Genomic DNA, 19,489 nt, shown 5'->3' with positions numbered 1-19,489 from the left:
TGGAGACTGCTGTAAGCAAAGACTCCAGAAATTCCCAGGATTTTAATTAATGTATTGGTGGGGGGAGAAATATCCATATACAGAAACTTGCAAGCTGTGTCTCCTGGTTTTATGTGGATGTTCCAAATTGGACACAAGGATAAACAGGCCACAAATGCACCTCTAGCCTGGTGATTTTATTTCACCTGTGAGCCTTGAAGACATTTCATCCTCTGTTAGGAGCTCTCATCCTCTGTACACAGCTTTTTCTCATGCTTCCACTCAGTGGGAAGAACAGGGTCACCCAGAAGTCCAATTCAGAGTTTCTGTCACATACAAGACCAGCTACTGACTATTAAATGTGGCCACAGAAGCTCTAGCTTCAGAAGAGACCTTTGCAAGAGTCTTTGATCTTTCCAAGATGACGCTGAAATATGAGCTAATGCACTTAATGCATTTATTATCCAAATTTGGCCTTGTCAATGACAACAATATGCAGTATATAATCTCAAAGCTTGAACCAAACTAAACCTCTTGCCATACACAACTGCAGTCTCTCCAGGCCAATGAGGAGAATAAGTTCATTTAAAAAAATTTCAAAAAGTCAATATCCAGGTTCCAGTCTAAGTTGTAATATGTTTCTTTCAACCTGACTTCTTCCATTTTGCAAGTCAAAAAATACTACATACAGCACTTCAGGTGGTACAGCAACACCATTTATAAGGCAAATCATCTTCCCCCATTGAAAAATACATACACATTAAAAAATACAGTTGTTTTTCTTGAACTTACTGTTACAAGTTGGAAAAAGTAAAGTAATAGTACGTACAGGACTTCGAGTGGCACATCAACATCATTTATAAAAGTCAGATCACCTTCCCTCATTGGAAAAAAAAAAAAACATTAAAAATCACAGGTGGTTTTCCTGAACTTACGTTATCTTCTTAAAGCATCAAAATTACAACTTTGATACAACAGAGAAAAATTTGTGTAGATAATTGCTGAAGTGGCACTAACAGAAAAAGCATGAAATAGGCTTTATTTCACATTGTTTCTTACGTTAGTTTGCATGTTCTAATGGACCCTTCCCAGAGTCTCAGGGCTGGATAAACTGGTTCTGTGAACTTGCAGTGGAAGGTGTGCAAATGAGCCATGCCATCACTAACATTGTAGAATGAAAGAATTCCTGCTTCATAATTTAGAAAAATGCCAATGCAATCAGGATCATCTTGTATCAGGATGGGGATTCTCTCTCCCTTGTGAAATGCCCAGTACTCAATATCAAACTTCTTAAGGCACCAAGATGCTCTATTCCAGCCCAGTCGACAGGCTTCAGAGTCTCCTTTCCTGCCAATGGTAGGGTAGGCTGCGCCAATCCACCATCCTGCTCCAGCATGAAGCAGGTCAACTTCCCAGTAATGGCTCCCAGAAAGGAATGCATCTCTGCTTAGCACTTGCCATAATTTATCAAATCTCTGGGGACTACAGGGGTAAAATATTCTCCTCCAGCTACAGCTTACTTCAAGACGGTCGTCAGACAATTTCAGTCTTGGGTGAATGTTGTCATATTCCCAGGTTGGTGATCTTGCATCTGCGGTTAAAGCCATAAACATACTTGCTACATTGCTCATGACCCTTGGAAGAAGTCCAAGTTACAAAACGCCTGCAAAGGAGCCCACAGTTGGCAGTGTCTTGGGACAGCCAGAAAGCCTGCAGTCCCAGGAACACAGGCTGGGGGAAAGTCATGCCAAAGGTATCACAGCAGGGTGCTAACATTGCTGCCTCCACACCTTTGTGATGGGGACCTCAGCCACAGCACAAAGGTTGCTTTATGCTTAAGGTTAGGGCTCAGCCAGAAAGCCCACACGTGTGGGACACTGGGTCTGGAAAAGGAATTCCAGTCTGAGCAAGGCAGGGCCCCAGCATTGCTGACTGTACTTTAGGTAGGGATGGGGTCCAGCTAGCCACAGAGCCTACAGCTCCAGGGACACTGGGGCTGGAAAATGCATGCCAAGTGCATAAATGAGTGAACCAACAGTGCTGTCCACACACCTTTCTAACCTAGGCCACCAACGCGATGGGCACCTGAGCACCAAGCTGCCATTTGTGTTAAGGTCAGAATCCAGAGAGCCACAGAGCCTACCGCTCCGGAGACACTGGGACTGCAAAAGGCATGCCAAGGGAATCACAGCAGGGCACCAGCACTGATGCCTCCACACATCTCTAATGAATGCTCTTAGACACGTGGTCCTGTGCAGGCCCAGGAGTTGGACCCTAGTGATTTTTGTGGGTCCATTTCAGCTCAGGAGATTCTAGGACTCCAGTATAATCATACTTACGTTTTAAGAAAAGCAACCGATCGACAGGAGTCATGGTTTTCAGCACTGTCCCAGGCTCCTTCATTGCAGTGGGATTAAGGCTACTGAAAACGTCTGGGCAAAGATGAAAAGGGACAGTCAGGGAGGCTGCCTGGTTTTCAACTATCATTTTCCTAATTCATGGACAAACAGTGTTACTTTTCCTTTTACTCACTCTGTATGCTTTCAGCATTAGGCCCTTTGGATAGCATGGAGATGCTGGACTAGTGTTACCAAAGAAATACACAATTGAACACAACACCAAGTAATCACCTGATTTCTTAAAAAGTAGCCCTTATCAGATGAAAATAATCAGGCAGCTGAAAGCAGTTGCAGGTGCTTGCTGCAGGGCACCTCCACTATGCTTCCCAGCAGTCCTACACACATCCTGCAGCAGCCTTTCAGATCGGGTCTGGCCATTTGCCCCAGCAACCTGTACTGTCTTTTCAGTGGCAATTTCCCAGTAAGGGATTAAAAGGCAGCTGGGTGAAATGTGATGGCCAGTGTTGCCTGCTCACTCAAAGAGCAGCAGGATTTTCCCACAGTTATTTAGCTTTGTGGCTCTGTGTCCCATCAAGAAAAACTTGCCTTAATCATGCCAAAGGTCATTTAAGGATGAAATAACACCTCAAAGACAATGGGATTTCTAAATAGACCATGTTAGCTCAGCTTTACAGTACCAAATTTTTTTTTTTTTTTTTTTTTTCCAGACTGAGGTAGATCACCAAGGGCATCATTAGAAAAAGCTTTCAAATTTTAGAGGTAGCCCAATGCCAGAGCACTTATACCAAATTGTAAGTAACTGAGAGAATAGATACATTCTGTATGTGTGATGGACTACATTAAATTTCATTGAAATATCTGAGAGAACTGGGAGGGGGGGAAGGGGAAAGCAGCAGGCAAACCAAAGATAATTTTCAGAGTTGGAAGAGAAACGTTCCTAAATCACCACTGCTATAGCAGCATTACACCCATGCTGTCCGAAAACAGTATTCATGCCTGAAACACTGTTGTTTCTCCAGATGATTTGGTTAAAAGTCCTGTTCTTACTTTAGAAGTACATTTTATTTGCAAAGAGAACAGAAAAAAGCAAAATTCAGAGCACTCTCCCAGGTACCTTCTTTAAGCCGGGCTTCCAATGGTTTTAGTAGAATGGACTGAAGAACTCCGATTAAGTGTTTATAATGATTAAGTAAGTGCTCAAACGAGAGAGGTACTGGATGCCACTCTTCTAACAGGTGCCTGGATTCCTTCATTTCCTTCTCAATTTCTGTGTACTTCTGAGGGCAGAAAGCCAAATGCTACAATTAGCAGAGACTGACATGAAAGGACTCTTCCCTCCCACAAGAGAACCACAGAGCAAGGACAGCTCCATCACCAGGTAAACCTATGGGCCATAACAGGCAAGCTTTGCTGAGCTCAGCCTGCCTTTTAGCTCATTAGCCTGCCCATTACCTTCTCCTGCCAACCCTGTGGCCAACCCTGACATGGAGAATCCAACAGCCATGGCTAAAAGAGATCCCTCCAGGATGGAAATGAGTTTAGCCTGACCAGGACCCTCCGTGGGAAATCTCATCAAATGACAAAATCAAACCATTAAGTTTTAAAAGCAATTTTTTAGAATAAAATCCAACCTCCCCACAAGAAAATCTCCACAAAATCACGAAGAGCAGCTCCTGTGTGGAGGTGTGTTGCTAGCACACACAGCAGAATGCCAGGGCCATAACACAGCAGTGGAAACCCAAGTCTGACACATTGCAAGGATGCAAAAATACACCAGAGGCACCATCCTGTAAGAAATGGCATCTTTTGGCTTGTGTCAGGGCATAAGCACATGGCAACACACTCTTCCCAAGGAAAGTGGAGATCATTAGGAGAGAGAAACTGATGTTTATCTGTAGGCAAAAAGAAAATCATTGCCCCCTCCAGTGAAGTGATGGCTATTGCTTATGGTGATTAGGATTTCCTGCAATTAAGGAAATCACACATTTTAACTTCCCTCCTGAGGTTTCTTGAGGGCTGCCTTTTCTCAGGTCTTCATATTACACTGGACAAGGAAAGATGTGATACAACAGATACTTTAATCTACATCAAGATTAAGACACATGTATCTGTCTTTTCCATCTATGCTTAAAATTAACATGAATTTCATACAGACCTGATATCAATGCCATAGCAGGAACACCTAATAACTCAAAAACCAGCAACCAAACCTATTCACCGAAACACCAACACAAAGCAAATTACAAAGCATTAAGAAAGATGCTGCTTACATACAGAAGGATCCACAGAACATATCACTAGAGAAATTTATCAAGGACTGTCAGGGTAAGAGGTAGAAGGACACCATACAATACCACCTCCAGCAAATGAATAGGATCACTGTCCTGCTGTATTTGTTTGATTCGATGTGTGAAGGTCTCTAGGGCTGCAAGCTGTTGTTCACAGGACCTCAAATGCTGATCATGTGCTCCCAGGCCTTGCTGAGTCTTTTCATCAATGAAGTTTTTTGCCAGACTCTCTTCTTCCCGAAGAAGTAACTGAAGCTCAGTAATTTTTTCTGACAGCTGCCGTTTGATGATATCAGCATGTGCCTATGGATAAGCAGAACAACATCTCTCCCCTGCTCAACAGACCATAAACACTTCAGATATTTCTCTTTCAATACTATGTTTTGGTTGAATTTTACTGATTTTCTCCATCTCTTCAGAAACGTGTCTCTACTGCTTAAGGCAAGGCAGGCATTATCTACCTGCTGATGTCTGGATGGAAAAGATGGAGGGAAGATTCCAAGATGCCTATTTATGTAGAAAAATCTGTTTTCAGCTGGAATTAACAGAGTACCAATTGCAACAAGAAGCAGACGTTGTCCTTCAGTAGCAAGACTTTGACTGCTTTTAAAGCAAGCTAGAGACAAGTAGCTGGTAGGAAGAGAAAACCGCAAAAACGAAGTGGCATCCAACCACTAAGTCTCTAAAGCCCCCTCAAGCTCTTACTGACATTTCTGTAACAGAACTGCTTAGAGATGCTCCTTAGAGCAGAAGCCATTTCATGCTCTATAAATGAGGTGCAGCTTAGCATACATTCCCATTCTTAAGACAGAATCAACCAAACCTTTCTTGTGTTTACTCAACTCTGAATCCAGAAAATTCAATACTGCTGTTCAGTCCAATGCAAAATATGTAAGTGAAGGTAGAATAACATAGGCAGCTGGGGCTACCTACTATTCCTCTGCATAAAAATTTCACCCTTGGTCTTCCAGAGATGTTCATCTGATCAAGGAATGAGGACCAGGTCTTTGGAAACTCTCCCTCTTCCCTCTCTTTGATAGTGTGATACATTGTGATGGATATACTCTTCTGAGAAGCAGTAAGTGGCTGGGTCTTTGAACAGCTACAGAGAAAACAAAATCCCTTGGAATTTTCCCTTGGTAAATGACAATCCAGTGGAGAATGAAACCACACTTTACCTTCGCATCATTTATGGCCTGCTGTATTCTCCTTCTGTTACCAGCTTCTTGCTCTTTTCTCTCTTCTAGATTCTTCAAGCACAATGCCATGCATTCCTATACAACAATGAAACAAAAATATAACATTGTTTCCTAACAACATCTGTAAAAAACAGATGCCACTATCCAGCTTGATTCCATATAGGGGGGTACGGAAATACTCAGTTTCAGAATCATAGAATACTCTGAATTGGAAGGTACAACTCTTAAATGAATGGCCTTTCATGAGGCTTATTCAGTGCACAGTGATGAACCATAAGGATTTCAGCATGTCACCTGGTGGTTATACTGGTAAGGTTTGCACAGCTGTGAAAATTAGCACCACTTTCTTAAGGCACAGGGAAACCCAAAGTGAAAAAAGCATTTTCATCTTTACATCTATGGTGCTGTGTATTTCAAGATTATGTGCTACTGCATTTAGCAGCTGAAGGACAGCCAAGTACTTTTATTTAGAATGTAAGTGGAAGGCCCCACTTAGAATCAAGATCCAGTGAATGTTCAGGATGCTTCCCAGTGTATAAAAGACCAATCAGATACCCCACTATCAACACTGTGGTGCTGCGGTCTGAATGTCTGCAGCAGCTAATATCAGATTATTAGCTGATTAATAGTAATTAATGCTCTGTCAGGATGGCTGGTAATCAATCACAGTATCTGTGACACTTGTGGTGTGCCCAGCACTGCATAATCAATACTCTGCTTATGTCTTGCTCCAGTTTCTCATCTGCAGCCCTCTGAAATTGGCTGCCCTCTTCCCAACAGATGGAAGAGTCTTGGTGTGCCTGCTAGTGCATTTTTGTCATTAGTAACGTGAAGAATACAGTCAGTGCTGCCCCACATTCTCAGTGCACTGGTGCTAAAACCAGTAAATACCAGATGTAGTGCCAGCTGTAGCTGCTATCAGTGTCCTCTTCTGAGCTCTTCTGAGCAGCTGAGACCCAGTCAGGAACACCTGCATGCACATGTACCAGTTCACTGCAACAGCCCCAGGGCAGCACAGCATTTATACTCTGCAGCATGGACAAACAGAGCATGAAGTGTTTCTTCACAAGCAACTGTTTGTATTTCTGATGTGTCTCCTTAGAAAACACATGCACTCTGTTGTTTGAGTATGACAGTCAGAAGAAAATGAGCTCCCACCAAAAAGCCAGAGAGTCTGTATCTGGAAGGCCATTGACACAGATACATCCATGCAAGCAAGTAAATGTTCTTGCACAGAACAAGACACCCACACTATTTATTCCAGCCACAGTTTTCCAGTCTTGTCATTGAAGAGTTCTACACCACTAGAGGATTCAGGACTTCTACCAGATATCAGCCTTCCTTAGTTTATTTTGCAGCCTAGACCTCACTTCCTTCCTCAAAGACTGACAAAGATCACAGAGAAAAACCCAATCTTCTTTTTTTGCTAGTAACACAGCTTACTTTGTGCACTCACCATGACCATATGCAAACACCTGGGCCAATCCCAAGCATTTCTGGTTAAGCATTACTTTCTTTACAGAGGTACATGAAAGACCTGCTTCCTGCCAATTGAAGACTGTGCCAGCAACACATGTCTTTCACCCTGAGAAGTCGACTCCAAAAAAACCTCCTTTAGGGACTGTCTGGATGCTTTAACTCATTCAAGTGAAAACACTGTAAAAGCAAGGATTTCTGAGATGACAGTCTGAGCTCCAGTCAGGCTCACAGGACACTTATCAAGTGCAAAGAATGCTGATCCTGTGTGCTGCATTCAGGAACACAGGGAGCATCCTTTTCAATGATTTTAAACAATGTCTGATCCAGGGATGAAGCAGCTGATGGACCTCACACAATGGTTCTCAGCTCTTCTTAGCACTCACAGCTAGGATTTGCTGAAAGAGCTGTGGAAGATTTTCAGTGGAAGAAGTGCTGCCTGGCTGATGTTATGCCACAAGGGCTATACTGAATAACTGCTCACAGCAAACAAAATCGCTAGTCAAAGTGCCATTCCTTGGGCTAAAACTATCTAGTTTAGGCACTAGTTTGTGCCTAAAATCTCTGCAGCCCTAAGCCAGTAGATGTCAGCAGATATCTCCTAGGGACAGAGGGTCACAAGTTTCTACACCGCTCACTTCCTGATGCAGCAGAGACAAGTCTCTATCAACAGCACGTACTTCCCTGTGCCCATCAGACCCCCAGGGAAGCAGCAGTCTGTAGATTTGTGCGCTTTACTTTGCCTCAGATCAGGTGCCACTGCACAATACCTGCATCATCCACACGCTGCCACCCTGCAGTGAAGGGAGCGCAAACACTGCAGTGAGTTCCCACCTGCAAGAGGGACTCTTTGGAGGAGAGAACACCAGCAGTGCTCTGCATTGCTCAGACATCTTGAATGGTTTTACCTCTCTGCTGCTCCTGCTGCTGCTGCTTGTGGCAGCCTAGTGCACGGCCCTCTGCCCTTGTAATTAACGCTCTCCAACATGAACTGCAATAAAGGAGTTTATCATGACCTGTGCACCGGTTCACAATCTGTGTGGACTTCCAAGCAGAAAGTTCTGTAGGAACTGTTCCTTCCTGGTGTAGGAAACCTCCTAGTAACACTGCTCCAAAATATCACACAAGGAGTGGGAAGGAACTGTCTGAAATTGTAGAGGGGAGAAGGAAAAAAAAAAAAAAAAAAAAAAGAGAAGGTTGGGAAGCAGGAAAAAAGGAAAGGAAAGAGGAAAGGAGAGAGGAGAGCTGAGAGAGGAGGAGAGGAGAGGGGAAGCTTCTAAACATCAAACCTCTGTGTTACAGCATTTTAAGTCTCCCAAGCTTAGCACCACAGCATGCTGGCCTCAGCAAGCCTCCTGGCAGGCTCTCCAAGTGAAAAAAAGCACAAGCAGGACAGGAGTATTGGCAAGTAAGCAAAGCTTCCTGAGGGTATTTGGTGGACAGCTATACTGGGATGAAGGAAAAAAAATATTAGGGAAGAACCTCTGGGCTGGCTGTAGCTGGGATGGAGTTAATTTTCCTCATGGCAGCTTGTGTGGTGCTGTGCTTCAGACATGACTATACTGTGAGTGCACGTAAGACTAGGAAGGGACAGAAGCAGGAGATGACCCCTGCTAATCAGAGAGGTAATCCGTACCAGCCACCATCACGTTCAGCAAACTGGAAGCAGGGTGTTGGGGTGGGTTAGCTGCCTTTTGCTCAGGAAATGTCTGGTGAATGTTGCCTTTGCACCACTTCTGTTCCTTTTCTCTTCCTTCCACGTATCCTTCTCCTGTTAAATTTATTTTTGTCTCAATCCATGAATTTTCTTGGTTTTAATGTTCCTCTTTCCCTGTCCCACTGGGCAAGGAAGGTGAATAAGCAGGCAGCTGTGTTGCACTTAGATGCCTGCTGGGGTTAACCCACAACACCCCAGAGGAGTTATCAAAGAACTGTGCATGGGCAGTCGCTGTGATCTAGCCAGCTACAATGGTGGGGCTGGGGGTAAACAGAAATGACCTTTCCCCTCCCCCTGAGGCATTTATGTTTCTGTCAAAGGTTCTTCCAGCCTGGCAATAAAAACAAATTCCCCAGGGCAGCCACACTCCTCTAATTCCACATACAAAGTCTGAGGATAAAATGTTACCTAACAGTCAAAGCCACTTCCTCCTTGTCCCTTGATTTATACACCTGTTTTGTGGACGCTTGGGTGTGACCGGTTAAGTCTTTCCTTTCCCTACAGGAACCATATCCTTGTGCAGTGCTACCAGGCTGACCCTGTCTGTATGGGGTCTACAAAGCACTTGTTGAAGCACAGACAGTATAGAAACTTTGTTCTGCTAGTCAACGCAGCCTACAAACCTCGAACTCCACAAGGTGTTAATAAGCAAGGCTGAAGATCGGCTTAGTACCGTGGCACTATAGTAATATTCAAAGAAGCCACCATCACACCCTAGACAAAGAAAACCCAGCGGCACAAGTTCCAGAAACGACGGGACATCGGCCAAGGCAGCAAATCAGGAAGATCTTGTCTCCGCTGCCGGTTTATGGGTGCTTCCCTGCGGCACTCGGTGCCCGGGCCGGCGGGGCTGGGCGGCACTCACCTGCGTGCGGCACACGGCGTGCGGCAGGAGGCAGGCTCGGTGTCCGCGGTGCGCGCCCAGGCCCGGGCACAGAGCGCACGGGCAGCTCCCGCCGTCCTCGCAGAACAGCCCCAGCGGCCGCCCGGCATGGACAGCACAGCACAGCCGCGGCCCCGGCGCTGCGGCCCGCGGCTCGCCCTGCGCCATGCCGGAGGCGGCGGGACGGTGCGGAGGAGGAGGAGGAGGAGGAGGAGGAGGAGGATGCGGGGCAGGGAGGGGCGGATGGGGGGCCGGCGTGCGGAGGGTGTGTGCAGAGGCGGCGGGGCCGCACTTCGGGCAGGCACTTTGGGTGTCCCGCCGTGCCGCTCGCCCTGCGCGGGGGCGGGCGAGGAGCGGCGCCGGTCACTCGCCGCCGGAGCGACCCTCGGGCAGCGGGGCTCTCGGGCAGGCAGTGCCGGCAGGAGCTGCGTGAGCCCCGGAGCCGGAGAGCCGGTGCCCTGGGAGCTGCTGCCTCCCTCCGGGGCCCCGGTGGGAAAACCGATTTAATTTGTGGAATTTCAGCAACGTCGGCGTGGGGTGGGCTTCAGTGTCATGGGCTGAGCAAAACACTTACCTGATACAAAAATATGGGGGCAAATGGTATTCGGAGTATGTTTGCCACTTTCTGTTTTTCAGTTCGAATTTTGTGCCCTGAAAGGTCTCATTTGTGGAAATCAAAACAGAGTGCTCGCGCTCTTAGAGGGTTTGCACACTTACTTCCATTGGCCGTAAGGCTTACCTGCATTCAACCAAATTCATACTAGTTTCTCATATTCTTTGTTCTTCCTCTGAATAAAAGAAATATAGGGTATTCACAAACACTCGTGCACACACACACAAGACGTGAAAAATTAGGAAGATACTTAAAAACCAAGATTTTTGGTGGAACATGTGAGAGTCAGAATATGTAATAATAGTACATGGGAATGTGGAGCACGGAGGAACAAGGGCAGTCCTGCTGAAATCAGGCAGAACTTCATGTCTGCAAAAGAGCTGCTGACATAACCAACGATTTAGAAAGCGCCTTGTACATACAAAAGTCAGTTTTTTTCTTGGAAAGTGTTTCATACAGACCCAGGTTACAGCCATGGAATCTTAGGGATCATTGTAGGTATCTGTAGATTGTTTGCTCTTGTTCTATACACACAAAGAGAAGTGCTAATCCCTGCATTAATAAAATTAGGGTTTCACACCCTCTTCAGGACTGTGTTCTGGTGCTTGACCATCTTCAGAAAGAAAACTACAGTCAATCGACATTTTTCTCATTACAGCTGGAGCCATGTTGTTTCACTGTACCTTTCCAAGGGGAGTTTCAACCTCGTCTTCTCAGCCTATGCCCATACAGGAGCTGTACACAGCACTGAGTTCTCTGACAGAAGCTGAACAATTCTAGTTCTTGTGTGTTTTGAAATGCTAAGCTTCATCTCCACTACTGTCTTTGTGACTTCTGCAGGAGGGTTTGCCTAGTGGAATCCATGTGTGTCATGTCCAGAGGAATACGTGTGTTAAATAAATGTTCCCATCTGACCATTCAGGAGCACTCTGGCAGTCACAACACCAGAGACTGTAACTGAGACTGTAACTGCTGGGACTGAGGCCCCTTCACAGGGGTTCTCCAGTGGGCCAGAGGGTCCCTGCCTGACTCCCTACACACCCCGCACTGACAGTCAGATAAGGCTTCCTTAACAGTTCAACCCCAGGTTTCCAGCAGCAGAATCTCAGAGCTCTAGATCCCTAAAGAGATTTATTTATGGGTCAGTAACAGAGTAACAGCTCTAGCTGGTGACCCAAGGAGGAGCCCAGAACAAAGGATTTCCTGGACTTTTATACCTTCGTAATCCGTGTCATGGAAAGTCTGGAGTCTTCCTGCTGAGTCTTTGGCTCCTGCAGTGCTTCAATGTCCAGTTCCCTGGCTGGTGCCACAGGTCCCTGTGCCCCTTCCTGTGCCAAGGTTACCTGTTACCAGCTCATGGCCTCTTGCCTCGGGCTCCCAGCCATAGCTCAGCCTGCAGCTCTCATTGCAATTGCACCCCGAGCTACCTGCACTGAAAGTTTGTCCCTGTTTTTGGATTGAGCATACCTGCCAATACATTAAAAGGGAAAAAAAAAGCTTTCACAGTATTTTACACTGTCCTTACTTACAACATTATTACAAGTAACAGAATTAAGGCTAACATTATTGTCGTAGGTCAGAAATTATTATCAAGACAAGGTCATGAAAGGTTCTTAGAACTCTTTTATTGTCCAAGTGGTTTATCATTTACAATTTGTTGGATGTGAGACTGGTGTATCCTGCTTTCCTAACACAAAATTTTAACAGCAAGATAAGAACACAGTAGGCCAGCATATGGTCCCTCCCATTTAGGTACTAATTTAACTTTTTTGTGAGAATATCTTGATTAACACTACATCTGCAGGCTGTGTATCATTTACTTCTATTTCAAGTGGGCTAGGCTGATATTATTGTGCATAATTTCTCCATTCCTCAAACCCTTTCTATATTTTATATGAAAATACTGGATCAGGTGTTCTTTTCCATCCAAAAGGCTGGTCTTAACTTTAATATAATTTCCTGATATAGCTGAGTGCCTTCCAAAGAGGCTTTCTGCCAATGCTACAGGTTGTGATGGAACATTCCAAACATTCCACAGCGCCAAATTTAAGGTTTGTGGCCATTTCAGGTAAGGGCATGTGCGTATTTTTATGTTCTGTTCATCCTCTTTACTTGTCCTGAAGACTGTGGGTGATACAGTTATATCTATCTCTATATGTCTATATAGATACATACACATATAATATATATATGCTCTATTCTCAAAGACTTACACAACTGTTTGTTTATATTAGCTGTAAGATGAGCACCCCTTTCTGGTTTGATTGGCTCTGTAGAACCCTGTGTCTAGGGATAAATTTTTTAAGCCAAGGCCTTTTCTGCTCCCCTTGTGCCAGCCCTTTTTGTTGAAAAGGCTTCTGCCCAGCCTTACAGCTGATCTGCTATCACTAGCAAATGCTTACATGCAGCCGTGGGTGTCCACAGAGTCTATTTGTAGTCACTGAAAAGGGAAGTAGGCTCATGAAAAGGGAAGTAGACTCATAGTTACTCATCCTAACTCTGAGCTTGGTCTGGTACTTGAGAACTTCTGGTAGGCTGGGAAGCTGTTTGTGATTCTTTTTCCAGTGGCATAAATTCCTGGAGCTGCCCATTTTTTATTCTTTTTTACTTGGCTAGTTGTTGTGCCTGCCTCTCCACTGACTTTATTGTGAAACCATCTAACCACACAGATTAAATATCTCTTTGACAGAATTGGCTTCCCCTTGGTAGACCATCATGGTAGACCATATTCCATCGTAATCTTTTGTCACCTCCCACTTTTTTCCATTGTTTCTTTTCTTTTGTTGAGTAGTCCTTCTCATACATGGCCTTAAGGTCACCCAAAATTGGCCATTCACTCTGGCCATCCAGAGCCACAACAGCACATTCTCCATCACCAGGTAGAGGCTTTAGGCTCACTGGACTCAAGACGCTACATCTTTTTTATCTGCCATTGTGAGGATCAGTTCATATGTATGTGCCCATTGTGGTGTTAGAGCTTGGGCTGCAGACTGTCAACAGAATCTCTGCATCATGTGGGATATAAACTGTTCCAGGGTGTCTCAGGATAGTGGGGGACAACTCATTTCTAATATTTTTGCTGTTGTTGCCACTGACTTAGGCTAGTGCTCCTGCTGCAAGTGAAGCTAATTTAACAGAGTAATATGCAAATGATCTCTGATGGGGTCCTGAATTGTGCTTTACCACTCCACTGGCTATTCCTTTACATTCATATACATACAGAATGAAAGTTTTTGTATAACCTAGGAGCCCAAGACCAGGAACAGACACCGGAGCTCCTTTTATAACATTGTAAGCTTACTCCTTCTCCAGGTCCTATGCAATGGACTTTATCTCTTTGTTCTTGGTTGCCTCAGTCAGAGGCTTAATCAATTCCTCTAACACAAGAATTTATGTCCAACAAAATCCCACAGCTCTGAGCAAACCTGGTACGTGCTTTTCATGACTGGATGTGGGAGCCTAATTATGGCCCCTGTTCTCTCTGGATCTGTCACTCATCATCCCTTCCCAAAATAAGGCCTAAATATTTAATTTCTTCTCTGGCACACCTGCCACACATTTGGATGGAGATACAGGGATACTGGCTGTTCCCTATTTTGGCAATAAATAAATATATATGTCTAATATATAAACACTCCTGTCACAATTAGCCAGTGGCAGATCAGTTATATATTGTACAAGAACCAATATGCCCAGTAATTTTATACCTTAATTGCAGTGCATTAAGTGCCAATTTCTCTGCAGATTCAATGGGTCTAATCTTCTATATCCTGAAGACCATAAAAAAACTTCCAAGCATTTTGTTGTTTACAGGTCATTTTTTTAAATATACACAGAATTATCATGATTCAAGCAAGTACTACTCCAGAGGAAATCTCAAATATGTACAAAACATAAAGCAGTGTTTTCAGCTGACATAAACCTTCTGGAGAACCTCCTCTTAATATTTCAAGTTTACACCACAAGAATCAATTCAAATAGTTACAAGAGCACACAGTTTGAAGATGAACATTCCTCCACATGCAGATCTCCCTGAATCCCCGCCCTGTTTTTAAAGAGACCCTATGTGCACATAATAGCAACACAGGATAAACTATTTTATATGGTGTTTTGTGCACTCTCCAGAGACATGTTTTGTCTATGCAGGAATTGCCTCAAAAAAGAACTGTCAGGAGATGGGTGGATCACCTTGGAGATCTGCTGTGGATATGGATACAGCCCAGCACAGACTGACACTCCCTCCCCAGAATGGCCATGGGCAGTGAGAGCTCAGGCCCTGTTGGAGCTCTCCTCTGAACTCCTGATGGGCTATGCCACTGCACTGGGTGCCCCACGACACCCATCTCCACCAGTCTGGATGCAGGGGTCTGAACCCAACACCTGAGTGACTGGTGGAGGGCAGAGCAGTCATTGCTCATTCTTTTGGAATGGTGCTTGCCTGTTGCTCGTGAGGGACTCAGACAGATCTCTGGTTACAAGGAATTTAATCCTGGTGTAGCAACAGAATAAGAGCGTGAGCTGGTGCCTTGAGGAGAAACCCTGGACAAAGGATTACCTGGGCTTTTTTACCCTCACAGTTTGTATGCCAGAAAGTCTCTTTTTACTGTGTCCTCAGCTCCTGCTGTGTCTCAGTGTCCAGTTCCCTGGCTGGTGCCACAGGTCCCTGTCCCCTTCCTGTGCTAAGTTCATGATCTCCTGCCTTGGGGTCCCAGCCAGAGCTCAGCCTGCAGCTCTCATTGCAGCTGCACCCCAAGCTACCTGCACTGAATGCATTCCTCAACACATGGCTGGGCTTCACCACCACCAGGAAGCCACACAATGCTGACAGAAGATACCCAGCTCAGGACTCTGGTTCCTTTTCTGGCAAAGTTAATCCTCAGCCTGTGGGTGTTCAGCCTTAATTGTTGCAGAGTCACTTCATGGGTAGGATAGGCCCAGACACCTGCCTTGATCTTTGTGAAGTTCATGCTGGTGCATGAACTGGTGAAGACCCAAGTTCATGCTGGTGCATTTCTGCAACACCACAGAGTCCCTCAGAAAACTGACTCTGCCTGCCATTTAATCTTTCCTCATCCTATGCTTCATAGTCCCCTTGTTTGTAATGACAGCAAACTCTGAGGGCATATTCCATCCTGTTGCCATGGTTGCTGATAAGAACATAAAGGCACATTGGGCTCATCTTCTATCCCAGAGGAATGGCACAACTGCCAGTTCAGGTGTTCTAGTCTATCTATCCAAACAATGTAATGAGTTTGTCTGTAAGGACAAATTTGCACATTATTAATACCTAGGACATTTCCCATTACAAATTATCTTGCTGAGCTGGATTTTCTGTGCTTTCTAGTCTTTTAAATAGTTTACTGTGGAGAAGAGAGTTGTGATACAACTAAATAACGCATGTGTAAACACTGCTGGGTAACCAGGTGCTGCTATAATTCACCAAAATGAGATGTAATTTCTCCCAGTACTTTACTGTGTAACACTGGGGGAAAGTGCTGCTGCACTGTGGTTGTGAGAGGTCTGAAGATCCTCTTTGCATCTAGCTTCCACATTCATCTCTTTGGAGAGAACACCTTCAGTCTTTCAAAACAGGTTTTAAATGTCTTAGAGTGTGCCTCATGCTGTTTTTGCCAAGAAGAATCACCCTGCAGCACAGGCAGTGGAGAGAAGAGGTGAATCAAAAGAAAACAGGAAATAATAATATTTTCCTCATTCAGCGCAGTCTCAGTGTGACAGCCAGCTGAGGAAGACGCGTGGGTGGAGTGCATTGGTAGGGTCAGAATGGGTGTAAGTCTTCATCTGTTAGTTTTGAAGTGAAATGAACTTTCCTTCCCCTGGCTTGGATCCAATATAAGCCTTCTGCAAAATAGGGATGTATTTCTGCAAAAGTTCTGTGTGAAGCTGGCAGCATGCAATACACAGAGACCAGGCTTTTGTTTAGGTGTAGCCTCCTCTACTTCTTTGTACAAAAAATTCCTAATACAAGCTCTGACTGCATCTTCATACTTGTGTGTAGGGATAAAGGAGGGAAGTCTGTCTTAGTGTACAATTTACAGGTCTTGGTGCAGATCTGGACATCTTTGCAGCCATCCACAAAAACCCAACCAACCACCCAACTCAAAATCAAGTGGAATCACCACTTTGGCAAGGACACTGAGGACAGTATTTTGAAAGGCACTGATACACCACCTGTATGCACTGAACAGCCTTGGGTCACTGCCACACAAGGGCTGAATGTTAAATAAGGCTGAACGGAAGAATCCTGTATCACAGTGGGCTGTTTTCAATAGAAGTCACTTTTCCCACTGGCTTAAGAAGAGTAGCTATTTTTACTGCAGAAATCAGAGTTTATCTTGGTTTGATTTGCCTCAGAGCTATCCATTTCCACAGGGACCACACAGGGGAGATCTATTTTATTCTGAGTCAAGAGAACCTTCTGGAAACATATGCACACATGAGTGTATTTTAAGTATTTTAATTGTACAGTTAGAAAAATGCCTTGGCAGTGCTATGTGAGTTTAGTTTTCATGTTCAAATCCTTTTTTTTCCCTGAAAAACAAAAAACTCCTAATTTGAAACTCCTGATTTTACTGGCACTGGATGGTCTTTCTCTTTTGACATTTTCATTAAGAAACTAAATGAAAGTAGGAATTCTTTTGTGGTTTAGCTGCCCACTATTTAATTTTAAAAGACAGAAGATCATTTTAGGCTACAAAAAAAAAAATCTGTGTAGATATTTCTTTCTAATTTTTAGCAGAATATACTTTCAAACACATGCTTTTCAAAATATACTTTCTCCAGTTATGTGGAAAGATTATATGCATTAAAGAAGTGTCAGAATCACCTCAAACTGACATGAAAATTTTGTCTTTCCTTGTAGTATCACTGAGTTGGCTGTGTACTGGCAAACCCTTTCAACACACACATTTTAAAGCACTGAAAAGTATCCCAGGTAAATAGGGGTAAAGAAAAACTAAGTGTATTTTTTTATACCTCAGGTTTTAATAGTGACAATAAACCTTGTATTGCCTGGTCCTCAGAATTGGGAGGACCATGACAGTGGGAAGTGACTTTCCTTTTTTCAGACCCTGAGATTGTCAGGGACCAGTTGTATTAGTTGACTGTACATAGGTCTTGTGTGGCCAGATGGGTTTCATCCCAGAAGGATGAAGGAGGTGGTGGATGTTCCAGCAGGACCCCTCTCATCACTTGCTAAGTTCTTGGGGGTCTGGAGAGGTGCCTGTTGAGTGGCAGCTAGTCAGTGCTATCCCAGTTCACAAGGACACAAGGGATGACTTAGGGAACTACAGACCTCTTAATCTAACTTCAGAACCTGAAAAAATTTTGGGGAAGAACCTACTGGGTGCTGTTGAAAGGTGTTTAAAGGATAATGCAGTCATCAGGCACAGCCAGCATAGATTCACAAAGGGAGAGTCCTGTTTAATTAATGTGCTATCCTTCTATCATGATGTCACCAAACTAGGGGATGAAGGGAAGGCAATGGATGCAGTTTTTCTGGATTTTAGTGAGGCTCACTGTCCCTCACGCACCCTTCTGAAGAAGTTTTCTGGCTGTGAGATGATCAGGTAGGTGGTGTCCCTCAGGGGTCAGTGCTGGGAGAAGTGCTGTCCAACTCCTTTGTCTGCAGCACGGACAGTGGGACCCAGGGCACCCTCAGCAAGTTTGCCACTGACACCGAGCTGTGTGGGGCAGTCAACACGCTGGAGAGAAGGGATGGCACACAGGGGGACAGGCTGGGAATGCACTGCTCTCGGGTGGTTTACTCACCCACCTGATACTCTTGTCTTCCCTCAAGGCTGATCTTTGATGCTGATGGTTTACCAGAGGAAGACAAATTATTTTTAGGCAGCCCAGGTTAAAATTGTTTTCTTGGGTTGTAAGTGCACGTTGCTGGCTTATATCCAATTTTTCATCAGCTAATGATAAAAATAATCAAATATCCCCAGGCTCTTCTCTGCAGGGCTGGTCACAGCCCATTCAACCCCCAGCCTGTGCTCATAGGAGGCACTGTGCAAGTTTTCCAGCTTTTACCCTTCTGATTCACTACCTGATCCCACCAGTGTGGGAGCGAGCAATTGTTCGGGGCTTTGCTGATGGCTGTGGTTAAAGAAAACACAGGGTAAGGTGCCCTCTGGGACAAGCCATAGTGGGCATGGACATGGTCACAGGCCAGGAGATGTGTTCTCCCTGAGGTAACCACAGCCTCTTATGCTGCACCATGAATGGATGCTGTTTGGACTGCTGTCCTTCCCCAGAGTTTCTCACTAATCCAGATCCTTCCCTGTCACAGGGGAGCAGTGTTCACTTCACAAGTCTTGACACCACCCAGAACCACAGTGGTTTACTGGTTTCCCAATTACAGGTAATTAGCTGCCAATGAGCTTGCACTTCTAGTCTCCTGAGAAGTCTTGGGTGGATGGATTTCTCCAGAATAACTTCTGGAGAGGCGGTAGCCCTGCCTGCAACTGGAGTCAACCACCGTCTGGGCAAGGCTTCCCCAAGCGCACTCTGACACATCAGCACTTCATGCTCTTCTGGGTGGGTGAGGGCTGAGAGCAGCTTTCTGGCAGCGGGCTGGCACCTGGGGAGGCATTCTTAGGTGTTCCTTACCAGCTTTCCCTGAAACTAGTAAAGGCAGAGGCATCCACAGTATGACCCAACAAGCCTTTCTCAGCCCTGACCACTGCTGCTGGTGGCACAGGGCCCTCAGACAGAGGATGGGAAATTAAGGAGAGAAAAAGGGGACAAAGAAGAGAATAAGAGCTTGGGATTAGCCCCCACATCCTTTGGGAGGCAGCACACATACAGGGAATAGGGGTACATTAGCAGCCTCAGCTGCATCTCCCTTCTTTTTCCTCATTTTGGGGTCTGATTAAAAAAACCCTCCCCAGCTAAACTTAGAGGGACATGCTGCTCCATTCTGGGCTACCTGTGCCACCAGGGGCTAGGTTAG

At 45.0% G+C, this 19,489-nt stretch overlaps 1 protein-coding gene across 1 annotated transcript; it reads right to left on the bottom strand.

The window, feature by feature from the left end:
* Positions 1-317: 317 nt before the first annotated feature.
* On the bottom strand, positions 318-10,070 carry TRIM14 (tripartite motif containing 14). The gene is made up of 6 exons (XM_005532420.3): positions 9,885-10,070; positions 5,806-5,901; positions 4,697-4,930; positions 3,454-3,616; positions 2,319-2,411; positions 318-1,570 (listed from the first exon to the last, which is right to left on the bottom strand). The coding sequence occupies exons 1-6, from the start codon at positions 10,068-10,070 to the stop codon at positions 1,035-1,037; spliced, it is 1,308 nt and encodes a 435-aa protein (XP_005532477.2). The 3' UTR covers positions 318-1,034.
* Positions 10,071-19,489: the final 9,419 nt, after the last annotated feature.

This window comes from Pseudopodoces humilis, chromosome 4, assembly GCF_049639895.1.
Source record: "Pseudopodoces humilis isolate 2021_Gansu_Grassland_sample_001 chromosome 4, ASM4963989v1, whole genome shotgun sequence".
Lineage (NCBI taxonomy): Eukaryota > Metazoa > Chordata > Aves > Passeriformes > Paridae > Pseudopodoces > Pseudopodoces humilis.
Note: the sequence above shows the minus strand (reverse complement) of the source record. Positions and strands in the feature narration are given on the sequence as shown.

Excerpts from the sequence above, each read along its gene's own strand:
- TRIM14 (XM_005532420.3), bottom strand. The coding sequence starts at position 10,070 with ATGGCGCAGGGCGAGCCGCGGGCCGCAGCGCCGGGGCCGCGGCTGTGC. Across the intron at positions 5,902-9,884 it reads ACGCCGTGTGCCGCACGCAG|GAATGCATGGCATTGTGCTT; the intron begins GTGAGTGCCGCC and ends ATTGTTGTATAG. Across the intron at positions 1,571-2,318 it reads TCGGTTGCTTTTCTTAAAAC|ATGCAAGATCACCAACCTGG; the intron begins GTAAGTATGATT and ends CTTTAACCGCAG.